Here is a 16000-nt window from a genome sequence, read left to right as displayed (position 1 = left end):
TTCTCATGCATATTTAATGTTGTACTGTAGCACCACCAGACACTGCAGTTCATAAGTAGAACACATCTGCATATAGTATGTATATTCACAATAAGCCGTTAGAGTGGAAAAACATTTTTGTATGATTTATATTGTTCTGTTTGTATTGCAGTACTAAAACCTGAATTTTCACTCTAACACTACATTGAGCCTGTAACAAACCAAGACTTCTCCTCTCTGTTCTCTTGCTGTCTGTCTTTCTCCCTACTGCAACTCTAAGCATCTTCATTAGTGATAAAACTAAACTGGTGCCATTTCTGTTCCGTAACTAGTTTTTTTTTTCAGCAGGTGGAAAGTATGTTACGGCTCACTGTTTAAAAGCAGAAACAAGTGAAGCTCTTTTGATGAGAATTCCTTGTCATGTTTAATGATCAGCTTTTGTCCCCTGCAAATACCAGGCCAAGTACATCCCAGACAACTTCCACCTTCTCCAACCTAACCCTACTGAGTTACAGGAGGGTGGGGGGGGTAGTCTTGTATAGAAGGTCAGTAATCACCCCAGCTTGTGTTGCACATGAACTCCAAAAGAACTGAGTAGAAGCAGAAGCACAGATTTTTAGTTTCTAATGCCCTTGATGGAAGGAGACATAGCAAGCAGTTCTTTGCTGTTACAGCCCGGGGCAATCCAGGGGCGAACGTCCGACTATAACTACTCATGTCAGACTCCATTCAAATGCAAACAAATAAGAGTGCCTCTCAGATACTATCAGGGAAAGGGGACACCAGGGCGTGTTTGCAAACGGGGAAAGCCCTGCTCTGAGTGTTGTGGTTTTTATTTTGAAGTCACCTGTGGTGTCTGTACAGATTTGGACAGGGGACCACATACTGGCTGGATGCAGAGGGTCTGAGCCTGTCCACCCACTGCACTGAATCAGCTTCCCACTTCTGAGTCCAATTACTGAACATCTCCCGTACAAGTTACAACTACAGGCCTGAGGCCTGTGCCTCCACCTGACTCCTTTCCATCAGTGAACTCTTCTCTGTTATAGTACACATGTCCATCTCCATCTCTTAAGGTGACATTGCGGCTTCCTAATTTAGACTGGTTCCTGGCCAGGTTGTGCCTGTTGGCCACACTAACAAAGATTAAAACTAATTAAATTTGCCTATAAAGTGTTAATTTTGCCATCGGTACTATGTGAACGAGTTACTTTATGTGGAGCAGATTTTAAAATTTTTAAAGTCCACGGCTTATCACTGATTAATGTCTTGAACAGGGATCAAATTTACTTCTAGAAAACCACTCTTAAAAGGTGCAAGATCCTTCCACTAAACTTGCTCTCAACACCACCTCAAAAGGTTCAGAGCAACAGGTGCATCTAAGCTGCCTTGAGACCTGCAGACACCAGTGATTTGTGCTTTGCATGAGCCTTTCAGGTCTTATTTGCATTTATTACACAACTGTCCCAGCTTTCATCTTAAATGCAGTTCGTTGAGAAGTACAAAGACAACCCTTCTGATGGAAAAGGAGGTAGAGAAAAAACATCTGATTAAGTTTATGGCAGGCGCTGAAGAGTGTGGGAGGGTAACAAGCAGAAAACAAGACACAAAGCTGAGTGCATGCTATAAATAACGGCCAAACTTTCCACATCTTGCCTGTTCAGACACAAACCTTAACTCTGCAACTATGCAAGCACATATGAACATGACTATCCCAAATGTTCTTTTTATTTTTAACACACAATATTGACAATCTGGAAAATTGTAACTGTGGCATCTAAAGACAAAAACTTAGGAAGATTCACAGCTGGAAAAAAGCACAAAAACAGCAGGCTATTTAATCACCTCATTACTAACTCAAAATCAATGGCAATTAATTGTGAAGGAGAATTAATCCTTTTGGATCTTGATCAGAAACACTGACTCATTTTCTAAAAGGCAGGATTTTAAATTAATTGATAGCTGCAGAAAGTGACTTAACTTTGAGGCTTCTCTTAAAGAAAGACAGCCACTAAACCCCTAGGCTGTATTACACTGGCTGCGTTCACAGAATAAGCTTACTGTGTTAAGTTAAAGGCCAGTTTTAAAACCAACCACACCAGATTAAGAGTTATCAGCTGGATACTGCTGTTTTCGTTTCTACTCCCTGTGTGAAGCTTATCGTGTTAAGTACACCATCATGTGAAAACATTCTCTCTCTTGCTGGGCTCTGCTCACCCAATACTTCTCAGGATACAGGGCAAACTGTGAGTTTTGAATGAAAAAGCACTAAACTTGGGGAATTAAAATCATCTGGTTAATGGAACACAGGGAGAACGTACATATTTCCCACAGGTGGCACCCCAGAAGTCCAGGGCCCCAGCGCTGTGAAGCAGCAATACCACCATGCTGCCTGCTATGATTTAATCTAGTTTAAATAAATGAATATTCAGAAGTGACACCTGGGCGAGACATCTCCTTCTATGACAGTTTGTTTAAACAGCATGTCTCGCAGTAGTGAATCAGTCTCTAACAACTGTGCCAGTTAAAGAGCCAGACCATGCATAATTAACTCCACCCAACCTGCGGAGTTACACCTCTCACATCATACTGACCGCTCATCCCTTGAACAGTTCACAACAAAGAGGCTAATGTTTTAATGTAAAAAGACCTTACTGTAAACCTTTGTAATTCACTCCCTGTTGAAAGACACTTTTGCCAAAACCCAGTTTCATAAAGGCGTCTGAATAAACACTGCATGGCGCCACAGAGCACACAAAGGTGCCTTTACCCCAGAACTGAGGCAACCTTTCAGGAGACTGCAAGGCCCTCAGCAGAGGAATTATTACTAACTCCCTACCTCGACAGAACAGACGACACACCTTTCAGAAGCCATAAGGCGAAGTTTGTCGAGGGTGCGCCTATAGAACATGGCCTGGCGACTCACACGCAGAAACTGGAAATTAATTCCAGCTTGAGCATTTCTACACAAGACCAGTTGGGACACTACGATATGGCAGAACACCGCCCACTGGATATTTGTTAACCTATGTACTAAAAATAGGCACGAAACACTTATGACTTCTGTCCCTGATCTTTTCACAAGATTGGAAAATGCACATACAGTATATTAGTTGTTCCAATGTGCTGACTTCAGTCAGCTGAAGAAACTCGCTTCCAGTCAACTGTCTAAAATCTGAAATCCTACACTTTTCAAATAATTACTAAAACCTTGATTAGATGGTTCTTTTGCGTAACTCGTAGCATCTGAACAGTATTGTGCTTCTGATCTGTATTTATCATTTTTGTAAAGTGCTTTCTAGGGTGTCTTGGCATGAAAGGCACCATACACAAAACATTTAACCATAGTGTCTGCAATTTAAGAAACAAAACATGGGTAAAACTTCAACAGAAAACACAAAAATTCACTATGAACAATTTAGGGCACAAGCAAATTCTACAGGCATTAATCATGACAAGTTTACTTCCTTGATATACAGGCAGTACAACACGCTGAAAAGGTTTAGCATGACAAACATATACTCACACCTAGACAAAGGAAACATTGCAAAACTTCTGATCTCCAAAAACAATTTCAAGAGTTGCAAGATTCAATTTGCTGGACGCAAAACATTTTCCTTGTTGAAGATGAAAAAAGATTGAGCATGGCTCTGTATAAATCTGCCTAGTACAGGCATATTTCACCCCCAACTCAAATCGAATTACCATTCAGGGATACTCTGCTGCACTCCCAGAGATTAAAGGGGATATCTTTGAGACCGTGCTGTGGATGAGATCATTCTTTACTGATTGAGAGCTTTTATTTCAAAATTAAATGGCAATTATGAATCAAAACTTAAACAAGTAGATGTGTTCTTTACTAATGCTCAAACGTTTTTTTACTTTTAGTAAAAACTAAAAGTAAATATATTTAAAAAAGTAAAGTAAAAAGTTATTAAAGAGTTACTGAACTGATCATTAATGAGAGATTAGGGGTGAAATGGCAAGGCTTCATCTCAAAAAAGCTTACTGCACTGAAACAACAGGATGTTCAGCCTGTTTTAGGTTTCACGGGGTGAAAATTATTTGATCTGAAGGTCAGAAGTGAAAAAACCCTCATCAGATTTAAATACAGTGCTACATTCAACATGAGCATGAGAGGTGTTAAGAGGAATTCCTATTAAAACTTCCACACCTAGTTATGCAACACAGTGTGACAATATCCCATTGTCTTCTTTTGCCACACCTGTAGCGAGTCAGCTGGTGTAGGACAATGAGGTTCAAAACAACTTTTCACATACTTACATCAGTAAGTATTCCCCCCCATCAGAAAACTAAGAAACATGCACACATTGTTAAATAAAGTACTATTCATTCGAAAGGATGCCAAACACTTGACATATTCCAGGAGATCCACTTGATTCAAGACTAAAGTATGGCTTTCACCTGGATGGTGCAAGGCAGCTGTCATAAGCCAACATCTCCACTACACAGGTAGAGAATTGTGAAACTGCTTTATCCATTAAGTTCAGGGTGGGCATTAAGTAAACAGACTATGTCAACTCAAAGAGGAATTCAACCAAAGCACTCTGAACACTGTCATTGGATTTTTAATGACCAACCTTATTCCAAGGATAAGACAGGAGACCTACCTTCAAGTAAGAGCCATAGTACTTTGTTACATAGGGGCTGTCGCACTGGCTCAAGACTGTGATCTCCTGCTGTATGTCTTCAATCTCATCCTCTGCTTCTTCCAGGTCGATGGTTTTGATGGCGACCACATTCTGCGTCCTGTTATCAATGCCTTTGAAGACTTCGCCAAAGGAGCCCTTTCCTATCCTCTCCAGCTTGGTGAAGAGTTCCTCAGGGTCCGCCCGGGTGTTCTAGTGAGAGAGGGAGGTGGCACCAATGTGAGACCGATGCTGCTGTGGTACAGCACAGAGTTATGTTAGGTAGACACGTGACTAGAGTAACATGGGATTGGTATGGTTAAAAGACAGCAGTCCTGTCAAAAAAAAAAACAACATTCAGAAAAAAAAGGAATGATTGATTTCAGCTGCATGAGCTCCATTTTCCTAAACCCTGTTTAAGGACTGTACTTTATTAGATATGTGGCAAAGCGCAATTAAAAGGAGTACAAGGATAAAAATCCGGAGATATAGTAAACCTCGCACGGCCAGCCCCAGAACTCAATGAAAACACGGTACTGTAAAAGGTTTGGGGAAAACATCAAGTCGTTTGACATGCGTTTATCATGTCATATGAACATGGTGAGGTCAAGCTGGAGTTTACAGTATTTTGTCGCTAACAACTACTTCAGTCATTATGGGAGCTGTAATTCTATTGCATCAGGGACTTGTTTCATTTTCTTGAGTGCTGGTATAGAAATTGGATCGAGTAAACCGGATGGATGCAAATTAAAGATACAGAGAACCCTCTTTTCCTAACAGAGGAAGAATGCTGATCTCCGAACAGGCTTACAAACTGTTTAGCTGTTACTCCATCTTCACTGCTTCATCGACACAAAATTACCTGGACAGCTGTCAAAGTGTATCTGAGCCAGAAACGGAGAGCTGCTCAGGATACTGCATATTTTGTTTCCTTTTCTTAAAAATGCATATGATGCTTATTATATGTTACCTCATTTCTCTTGAATTCTGACTTTACATTGATAACATGAAGGGCTACACAGTCCTTAAATGAGCCTCACAAGACTTGGCATTTCAATTGACAACTATACTAATAACACCAATACAGATGTTACAACACAAAATGTCCAAACCACCCCTACTGGAAAGCATTCATGCAAGGGTTGAAGAAATTTCTACATTTTAGAGATTTAGCAATTATTCATCTGTGGGCATCTACACTTTGAGGGTGCCAAATTAAAATGTTTCCACTGTCTACATTTTCTGCTTGCCCTACCACTACCCTGTGCTTATACAAAATCAAAATCACACCAAATGAACCAGGGGATAGCAATTTTATATTTTATCATATTTGTTTAAAGGAGACAGTCCATATTGGACTGTCCTTCTTATTCTTGATTTTTGTGCTGCCACTATGTCCCGTCTTCCTATTGTCATTTCTGCTTAAATGTCCTCTTCCCAATGGAAGAAGTGAAACACTGCATTTCACTCCTTCTGAAATTTAATTTGTTCAGAAAAGAAATCATCAGGGATAAGCTTGTGCTGCACGGGTTTCGGTGCATAATGACATCCACCACACTGAGTCATGCCAGTCTGTTCTTACTTTTTAAGGGTTGCATTTGCTGCACTTCAACACTGCACAATGGTCTCAGCTATGCTGATGGCTAAAACGGCATGCTAGCAGAAGGTTGCTAGTCCAGCACTTGGCAGTGCTACAAACTACATATGTACTTGTGCTCCCCCTTCTACTTAAGAGGTAAAATAGTGATACAATGGATACAACTGCCTGCTCAGTATACAACACAGAACAGACAAGAAATTATACAGGTCAAAAAGGGTAGTGTAAACTATTCATTAAGGCGTGTTTTTTTTTTTTTATATGTACGTGGTCAAGTCTTCATGAACAGAAACCCACCAGAGCCATAAGTTTTTGGATTACTGGACTCAATTGAGCCTTCAGTTTGACTACACGACTGAACAGTGAACCATAATGCTCGCTGAATACAACACAGGGAAATGTGGCAAGCCTGTCTAGACAGTGTGCACACACTTTGCAAAACCAACGATCACCAGCCTTTCAAAAACAACCAGTCCTCAAGGCTCCCATTCATCAAGCTGCAGTTAATAATTCAAAAGTAGCTGTAGGATCTTACCAGGCTTTAAAAACGGCATATACAGTAACTGACGGCATTGTACCAGATTCCAAAGCAATTTAAATCAATTACTGTAGCAGTTCCAACTCCAGGAGCTGCACAAAGGGATGTTTGGTATCACACCTCTGGGAATGTGTCTCTTAACAAAATCAGTGGAATTTGTACAAATGTAATCAAAAACGCATCTGCTGCCCTGTCCCAACAGACTCACGAGGAACAAGGAATGAAGAGTTTAACAATTTAGAAATCCTTGTCTCTGAAAAATCTGCTGTGTAATTCAATAATTGTCGCTGCCTTTTGTGTGCTTTTACCAGGGACAAGATGTTAGAAATTTACACACTAACAGACCAACAGGATATCGGAGATTCATGAAACATCTAGTTAACTACAGTAATTACATCCTGGACAAGAGATCTAGCAGCTGCCTCATTCAATATGAAGTCATGGCAATTCTGAACTGGTGATGTAATTGATCCTCCTTGGTAAGACTGTAGATTAGTGGTAGGGATTTATAAAACGTTTCATAAAATATATTTATAAAATATTAAGATAAATGGCATTCCCACCTTCTACTGTAGATTAACTGCAGGTTAATAAAGTTCCTAATACTGAACCTTAACAGTTTATTTGAAGGAGGCATGCATTATGAACCAGCTTTTTATTTTAAACCATTTTAAAACCATCTAATGATGCTTTTCCTTGTCCCAGTTGTACAGTTCAAAACTGTATGCCTCAGCACGCAAACCTGCACTTGAGGAGGTGGACAAGGACAAATGTCCAGACCCTGCTGCAGTCTGCAGCACTGCGTCATCACAGACCAGAAAGACTGCTGCTGATTAAAATAAAAATTGGAAAGCCATTCCTGTGTATAACCAGCTCCAGTGTCGCATCAATCCAGATGTGAGCCAATATTAATTATATTGTCAGACAACAGCAAAGAGCCTCTTTTGCTGGCTTTGATCACCACCAGCTAAATGTGCAGGCTCACTCAAAGAGGGTGGAAGGGATTACATGAACTTTAAAGGGCTAAGGAAAAAATGTGAAGATGCAAGAAAAGGCAGATACCCTAGTCACCTGCCAGGTGGCATGAACGAAAGTCAAATTTTGGATAAGAAAAAAAGGGATCGAAGCATAGGGTTCTTCATCAGGGAAAAATAAACTAACGTAAAGACTGCATAGGCAGAGCAGCAAACACTATAAAAATAACATTTCTATGACATTGTTATGTACTCAGAAGCTGTCCTCAAAATACAAGCCAGCAACTCGGCTTTTGTTTGATGTGAGGAACAAAAAGACTCAGAATATGACCTGGTTATTTGTACAAAGTGTTTTGCAGATGCTGTGTGCTCTGGTGTGTCTTCCAGGGAAATGAATATCAAGGGCAGCAATGGCAGACCTGTGCTAAAGATAAAACCGAACTGTTTGCCTAGAGATTGTAAATGTCTATCTATTGTATTCTACACTCACTGTATAAATACGTAAGATAAAGGAACCTAAAAATACACAGTAGTCCTTCACTGGGACACGCAGTTTACACTCCGTGGTTGACAAGAAAGAGTGTGTAGTGACTTGGTGTGATATCTTAAAGTAAATGACACAATATTAGCATTTAGACATTACTGATAGCCAGTAAATCACAAGCCACATTTATATAAATTGCACAATAAAACCTATTTTTGTGAACTGTTCTGTACACATGACGGTCTCAAACTATAAAGACAAAATATATAGCTTGCCACTTTAATTAGCGCTGGGTCAAAATGCATGAGATGAGGAGTGACGGAAGAGAAAACTCTTTTTCAGCAATTGCAAGCAATGTCTTTCTGTTTCAACACAAATTGAGTGCGTCTATCACTTAACAGAAGAATCAGGAAACCTCAAATGTAAATTCTACTGGTAAGATTTCTTCACCAAAATGTTTCCTAAAAGCTGTGTGAGTGGGACAGAAGCATGAAGCAATGGTTAGGGCAGTGTCTTTAAATCCTACATAGAACACTGTTGTTGCAATCTAGCAGTGTCCCACATTCAAAAAATATTTTCCCACTGGAAGAAAATGTGACAGTGCAAAAATTAAGCTTGACCGACCTGGTCTCTTTGATCTACAGGACTATTACTTTCGTATTATAGGTTTATTACAAATACAAAATGATTTAAGTCACTTGTCTTGTTCACTTCACAGTTCTATGCATTACATTGATTCACTTATAGAGCTTGTTCCTTCTAACATCACAGTCTGGTGTTACTTTACACAAACCAAACACTATCATGGGTTTTGTAGCTGTGAGCAACCTCACGTGGAAATGCCACAAAGAGATGCATACTGCTGGTCGATGGCCTGGGGTTTTGATTGTACTTGGGCTTTACTAAGTGATGTAAGGATGTGAGAAGACCTAAATGTTGATCAGTTTCTACTGCAAAAGGGACTGCAAAAGCTTTCTTCAGTAGGAAGATTCCTGTCTGGTCCTCTGAAGCCTATGACCTCTGACTTTTAGTATCTCAGCATCATCAGCTTCTTCTATAGGGATAATTTGCAAATAACTGAACTGAATAATGAAGACGGAAAAGCCTATATTGACATGGATGACCCAGTTATCCTAGCCCTACTTTTGGAAGGGTCCCTTCGGTTGAGCAAGTCCAGCACAGCAGAGTGAAGGAGAATAAAGTAAAAAATTAGAGTGAAGACTATTTTTTATCCCTGGGCTGGAGAGCCCTAGTTTAAAGATAGGAAACATCCAGACTGTGGCTCCCCAAGACAATCAATCTTGACAATGCAATCACTGGAATATCTGCAGATTATTAAACTGCAAACAGTGATTCCTTAATGTCCCCACCTTGACTTTAGCCTTTTACTACAGTACACTGTAGAATCCCAAGACTCTTATATTGGTAACTGTTATTACATTTCATTGTAAGAACACCCAACTTAGCGTGCTGTAGAAATCACTAGATTGATTCAGGGTTACTCAAAATTAATCAACCACTGAAAGCCTTAGGGCCTCTGATAATGATTAAACATAGCACATGCAAAAGGAACATGAAATGCAAGCTGCACAGGTTAGCTTTCTTACGACAATATCTCCTAAAAGTAGTTTGCTTGCACCCACACTGTGGAGCAGTGGTTAGGGCTCTGCGTGCATAACTGAAAGGAAGTGTGATCAAAACCTAGATGGGACACTACTCTGCCAACAAGGGAAGTTGTTACATGTATAAAATAGGTATGAGCTACATGCCAGAGCTACAGGCCATTGAATTTGACATTCTGAAGCCCACATAATCTTTGTGGTTAATATCTTTCTCCCACATGGTGTTACATTTTAACTCTTTAAACTGAAAAAGGCTGTATGATTCCACAACCTTCACTGTGGATATTTCTCCCATTTTTTCTTAACTGCCTAGACCCTTATTGAATTTTTTGCCCACCAATATTTGAGGCACAGGTCAGAACTTAATGGAGGGGGGCCATATGAGTCTTGTGAATGAAGTGATTATAGGGCTAATAAAATTAAACGGAAGACATCATTTGTAACCAGCAGTGAACCACTGCAGCTACAACAGATGTGTTGTTTAACCAAGATGACGTACTACCACAAACTTAAACACATACAAGTGAATTAAATAAAAATTACTGAAATGTGTTCTATACTTAAAAAAAAAACAGAGTCCCTCAAACCAAAATCAGGTATTTGCTTATTCCTGGTACATTTCCACAAACAACAATACCAATTTAACTAAAAACATTGCCAGACCTATTCAAATTTGGCTAGATAAATCGATGTAAGGGTGTTCAGTCCTTCAAATTGTTAATAGAGATTAAGACAAAAAATATAAAAGGTCCCAAGCTGTCACTATTTGTTTGAAAAATTCAGATCACACGCTTGGGTAATGCAAGTGATAAAATATTCATATTCTTGTAAGAATTTAAGGGACTAGACTCACAGGTTTTGTGAAATAATTCCTATCAGTGATGAGCCCACTTGAAATTTTCATTTTTACTATGTTTATGATATTACAAAAATTTTTTTAGAGGTTGTGCTATACAAAGATCCATCAAAATATATGATGTCCAGGAATTAGTCCTTTCTGAAGGGCCTCTGAAATGGAACAAGCGGGCTGGTCACTTCGGTGAGGTTAAAGTACCTCAGTGCAGCGGTTTTGCATTGTCAGGGGGGAGATCTAGAGGAAAATGTGACAGTCTGTGCTTCCAGTGGTACTAGCTTGGAGTTGAGGGCTTGTGAATTTGCTCATTACAGTGGCATCAGAATCTCCCTATCAAAACCTCACTTAGTTGCAAACTACAAATGATGCATTGACCCAGCCATCCAGTGTAACAATCTCTGGCAGCTTGGAGGTATGGCATCTGCTGATAAAAATGACAGATTGATATATTAACCTCCTGAACCTCAAAGGATGTGTGCAATTTGTTTTCCCACACCATCCAGATTGATGTGTTACAAATATGGGAGATATACCAAATTCACTGAAGCCTATTAACTGTGACAGGAAGATCCTATGTTTTAAATTGATGGGCAAATCCTTTGAAAGAGTGGCTACAAAGGGAAAGGGCATCTTAAGAACAGGTAATGGATAGTGTCACAGATTAAGATAATCACCTGAAAATGAAAAAGACTTAGTGTTTCATGAACATAAACACAGGAATACCACACATCAGGAAACAAGGGAAATCTGTAGTAATGTAGGCATAATGACTGCTGAGACAAGAAAAGTGAACTTGTATGACCCCAATATTAAAGTTATTGTATCTGCAGAAAGAATATGACAAGACAGAATGTCTGATTTCAGATCAATCCTTTGATTGCATTTATTGTGTAATTATTCACAAGACTTAGCTGAAAGTCAACACTTGGCAGTGCCTTAACCAATGCTGGACACAAATGGATTTAGCAAATTCTGAAAAGCAACTGTTATACTTTTTAATCGGGGGCAAGACAAAAGGCTTCAGTACCATGCATCTTTTTTTTCTTGTATATTTTGTAGACATACGCACAGAAGTACAAAAATGATTGCCGACACCTATCCATAAAATGGCCGTCAACATATTTTCTATTACATGCAAGACTGAATTAAAAAATGTAACCAAAAATGATCTGTACAGCAAAAGAATTCTAAGTCAACATGAATTTAGAAAAGACAGGTCATATTTACCTTTCTAGAGTTCTATGAACAAGCAACAGCACTAATAGATGCAAAGAGAACATAAGGACTTTTTATATTTACAGATAGCTTTTAAGAACCTTCCTAATAAAAGATTAGTTCTCAAACTGCAGGTTGTTGACATACAAAGTAATGCATGTATTTGTTGCTGTTGCAGAAATCTTCTGGGAAAACTGAGAATTTGAGGTAAATATGGGAATTGCCTTTCAAAATATCATTTAGCGCTCGGGACTTATCCATTTGGCCATCTTTCACTCTCATGTCTCAAAGCTGCAGTTCATTACTGAATTCCTTACCTTTGTCAGCAACCCCAAACATCTTTCGGGATCTAAAAGGATAAGCTGCTTCAGTTTGTCAAATAAGTCAGACGTGTAGGCTAGATTTGCAAAAACACTGAGTCAAGGTAATATTCCTGCCAAATATTTCTATTCAAGAAAAATGCACCTGAATTGAAGATAGGAGATTACTTTGTATCTGTATCTTTATGATATTGTATACTATTTCCCTTTCATGGTGTTTTTTTCTCTTAATCTTTAATGATGGATGGTATGCGAACTAAAGTGGAAAAAAAAAAAGAAAAATGCACCTCTGGCCTCAATTCAAAGATCCAATTGAAAACTTTACCCTGGAAACTACCGGACCTTCACTGTAAAAAAAGAAGACTTACATGTGCTCAGACTCAAAGTACTCAAAGTAGCAAAACATCTGGAATTCAGGCCACTGCTTAACATGCGGTTGACCATTTTCACAGTGATCTCCATGACTTTGTGCAACTCGGGCGACACTTCTGAATGGCGAGTTCTTGCCATGGGGAAAAAAAAACTCTGCATTCGCAGCCTCTTCAGAGGCTGTTACTCAAACTGGGTTTCCTCAGACCAGTATCTTTTTCTTAAAAGGGGGATCTTTCCCTCTTCCCTTTTCTCCTTTTAACAAAGGGGCCCAACCAGAAAGGGGCAGCTCTTACCAGCTGCAGTTCTGCCACAGAGCTCACAAATTATGAAAATCCTCACAACACAACACAAACCTACTGATTATAATTAAGTTAATTCATTCAACTATATGGCAACATAAAAGGCTTTTTGCAATCCTTTCAAAAGCCGATTTTCAGCCTCATCACTCATATCCACAAAACAACGTCTACTCATTGCGCTGTTCAAAGGATGATACGCTTGCAGTTAGCAATTTTCTCTGCAGCCTCACCCAGTAATTTCCAGTACATATCTACAATGCTCTGCAAATTCAGCTCTTCCCCAACGCTTTATGCTGGCTTACTGTGTATTCCTTTCATTTTCTGAAGCAACCAGGGTGTTTAGTAAACACAGCCTCTTTTGCTTTGAAGGTTCCAGTGATTAGCACGACAGGAATTTATCACATTTGACCCACCATGGTGTCTTTGGTCTGTAAATCCAAGCGTGTTGTACAGTAAATGGCATTGTATTTTCTCACAACATGCTCCAGTAACTTTTGTGCAAATGTAGAACTCAAGGGCATCATTAGCTCGTCTCTTTAAATAGGGATCCATTATGACATGTTTGCCAAAACAGAAAATTAAAAAGAAACGCTTCCTTGCTTTTTTCCCCCCTAAGTTAATGGTCATATCCATATCCAGTTCTCCTTAACTCAAATGAGACAACAAAAACCATGCATTATTTTTATGACAAGGGTTCTTAGAAACGGAATAGGCAATTTTACGTTTTACCACTGGGTCAAAAACATACTATATGTAATTAACTAGCTTTTATTATTGATTTCTTAAAACATAAAAGCTGTTTAATTATTCAAAAGTTTTTCTGAGGGGGAGGAAAAACACCATTATATGTTAGTCTCCTAAATACTATGTTCAGGTAAATCAATAAGTAAGGTGATGTTACACATGATGCCCAAGGAGGCTAGTTAAATCACCTATAAACATTGTTCTATAAGAACCATATTTGTGTACAAATTCACACTTTTAAAAGGCTGCTGTGGCCCAATTCTGAGTATCTCATGGCCCATTGGCGTGTCAAGGACCAATGGTTGAGAAACACTGCTCTAAACCATAGAGGACAAGTCTGAATCTGAGTAAGGAGTCCTCATTAAAGAATACTGGGAATTTAGACTATGAAAAAGGAGAGAGAAGGTGCATGTGGATTTATTTCCTCAACCAGTACATATTCACGGCACTGATCTGAGAACTTTCGCCACATTAAACCAAATAAATCTTTAGAAAAGAGCCAATTAAACTTGGCCACCCAGGGACTTGAAAATGATGAAGGGTAGACAAGAATGAGAGGAGATATTAACTGAATAAATGGGTTTTCACTTTATCCTACATGACAGGCTGACCTGAAAAGTCACAAATCTGTATTTGGGAGAAAAGCCCTGATTAACCTCCAGCTAGGGCAGTTTGAGGTCAGTAGCTTGCTTAGCCTGGCAGGTGTACAGTATATTATGGGTCCTCTCCTAGAACTCCTTCACAACTACTCAACCAAAAAGCAACAGGATGTATCTGCAAAGTGTGAAAATGCAAAGTGAAAGAGACTTTCAATTCATCTTCACACCAAACGTCAATCCTATATAAACCTACTATATGGACTATTACTATCATGATTAAACTGAAAATCTATATTTAAATTAACATAAATACAATACAGTATTCAAACCACGTTTTTATTTTCAACAAAAAGCTGTACAAGTTGTCAACTTCCCACTTGTAATGGGATAAAAACTGAAACCTTTTTCTCCACATAGAAAGAGGGCACTGTATGAACTTTCAAAACACCCCATTATTCCTCAAGAGATATACATGTTAGGACAGGGCACAAAAGCAAAAAGCCCCATTAAAACTCGGAGGAAGTTTTCAGTCATTCTGTTTTAGTACATACAGTCACTATACCATCTGTATTCCAAAAAGTAAGCTGTTGATACTGTGACTGCTGAACAAAAGAACAACAAGAATATCAGTTTTACAATACACACACCACATGCCACCTTTGTTACAACCAAAGTAATGAAGTATAACACCACTGATGCAAGATATCAGCTTATTTTGTACAAACTACAAATGTGCTGCAGATAAACTAAAATGATTACAAACCACTTTTATTTGCAATGATTGTTCTACGCGATCATGAAGACATAACCAAACGAACAAGTACAAGATTTTTAGGTGTCTCATTTAAGACTAGTGAAGTGCCATATTGAATGCATGCAATATTAAGAATTTATGCAGCTCTAGAGAGGTCAGTTATGCTTCCTTGATTAAGTGTCAAAACATAATCTTATCTTGACGACTGGTTAATCAATTTGATTTTATGTGCTATGCTTATCTATAACACTTATAGTGGTTAATGAACAGCCCTAATATAGGGACCTACCACAAGTACACAAATAGCATTAGCTAACATGAGAGCTTCTTTCAGCATCTTTACATACTCCACACCCACAAGGGAACTTCCCACACACCTCTATAAAACAGAAGAGTAAAAAGGATATCAATGTTAAATATTCGACAATATATTTAACAAGGGTTAAATATATTTGCCAACTCCAGGTGCCCAATATAGAGAATTTTTTTTGTACCAAAAAGTTTGAAATCTTAATACAAAAAGAAATTGCGAAGGGTAGTGCAGAAAGAAGCAGATTCTGCAGGACTCTCCCAGTCACTGTCTGCTTTAAACTAACTGCTGCTGAAAACAGAAATATCAAGGTAAGGTTTTGAAAAGGGCCAGATACTTTGGTTGCTGTTAAGCTTGTCAGTAACATGTTAAGAGAGATTTAATTCAGATAATTCCTTTTTTATGGAAACTCTCCACTACAACTCCCTATCAACACAGCGCAAATGAAGACAGCACACCTGTGTGTCCTCTGAAAAGTGCACTGTCAGGGTACTTGCCTCCTGTCACACTGCAGAACTCATCATCGAGGGGAATCCTAGTTGTGGCTGGTTTCATTATAGAGTGAAACTGAAGCTGTGAAAGTTTCTCTGGTCACCTCCAAACATGTGGTGTCCCATTTCTGTTGTTCTACTGGCAAAACATTACCTCCTGGTGTAATTAAACTTTGGCCTAAAAACTCTTTTTTTTTAAT

General features: G+C 38.9%; 1 protein-coding gene across 1 annotated transcript in view; it reads right to left on the bottom strand.

Annotated features, from left to right (window-relative positions):
• Positions 1–16000, bottom strand: part of LOC148828570 (serine/threonine-protein kinase 26-like) — a 50194-nt gene that overhangs the window by 18465 nt on the left and 15729 nt on the right. Inside the window, exon 2 of the mRNA XM_088925060.1 lies at positions 4611–4841. Within this exon, the coding sequence (XP_088781186.1) occupies positions 4611–4841 (231 nt within the window). The remainder of the gene's footprint in view (positions 1–4610; positions 4842–16000) is intronic.

The sequence above is a fragment of the Atractosteus spatula genome, chromosome 9, assembly GCF_055471065.1.
Source record: "Atractosteus spatula isolate fAtrSpa1 chromosome 9, fAtrSpa1.hap1, whole genome shotgun sequence".
Lineage (NCBI taxonomy): Eukaryota > Metazoa > Chordata > Actinopteri > Semionotiformes > Lepisosteidae > Atractosteus > Atractosteus spatula.
Note: the sequence above shows the minus strand (reverse complement) of the source record. Positions and strands in the feature narration are given on the sequence as shown.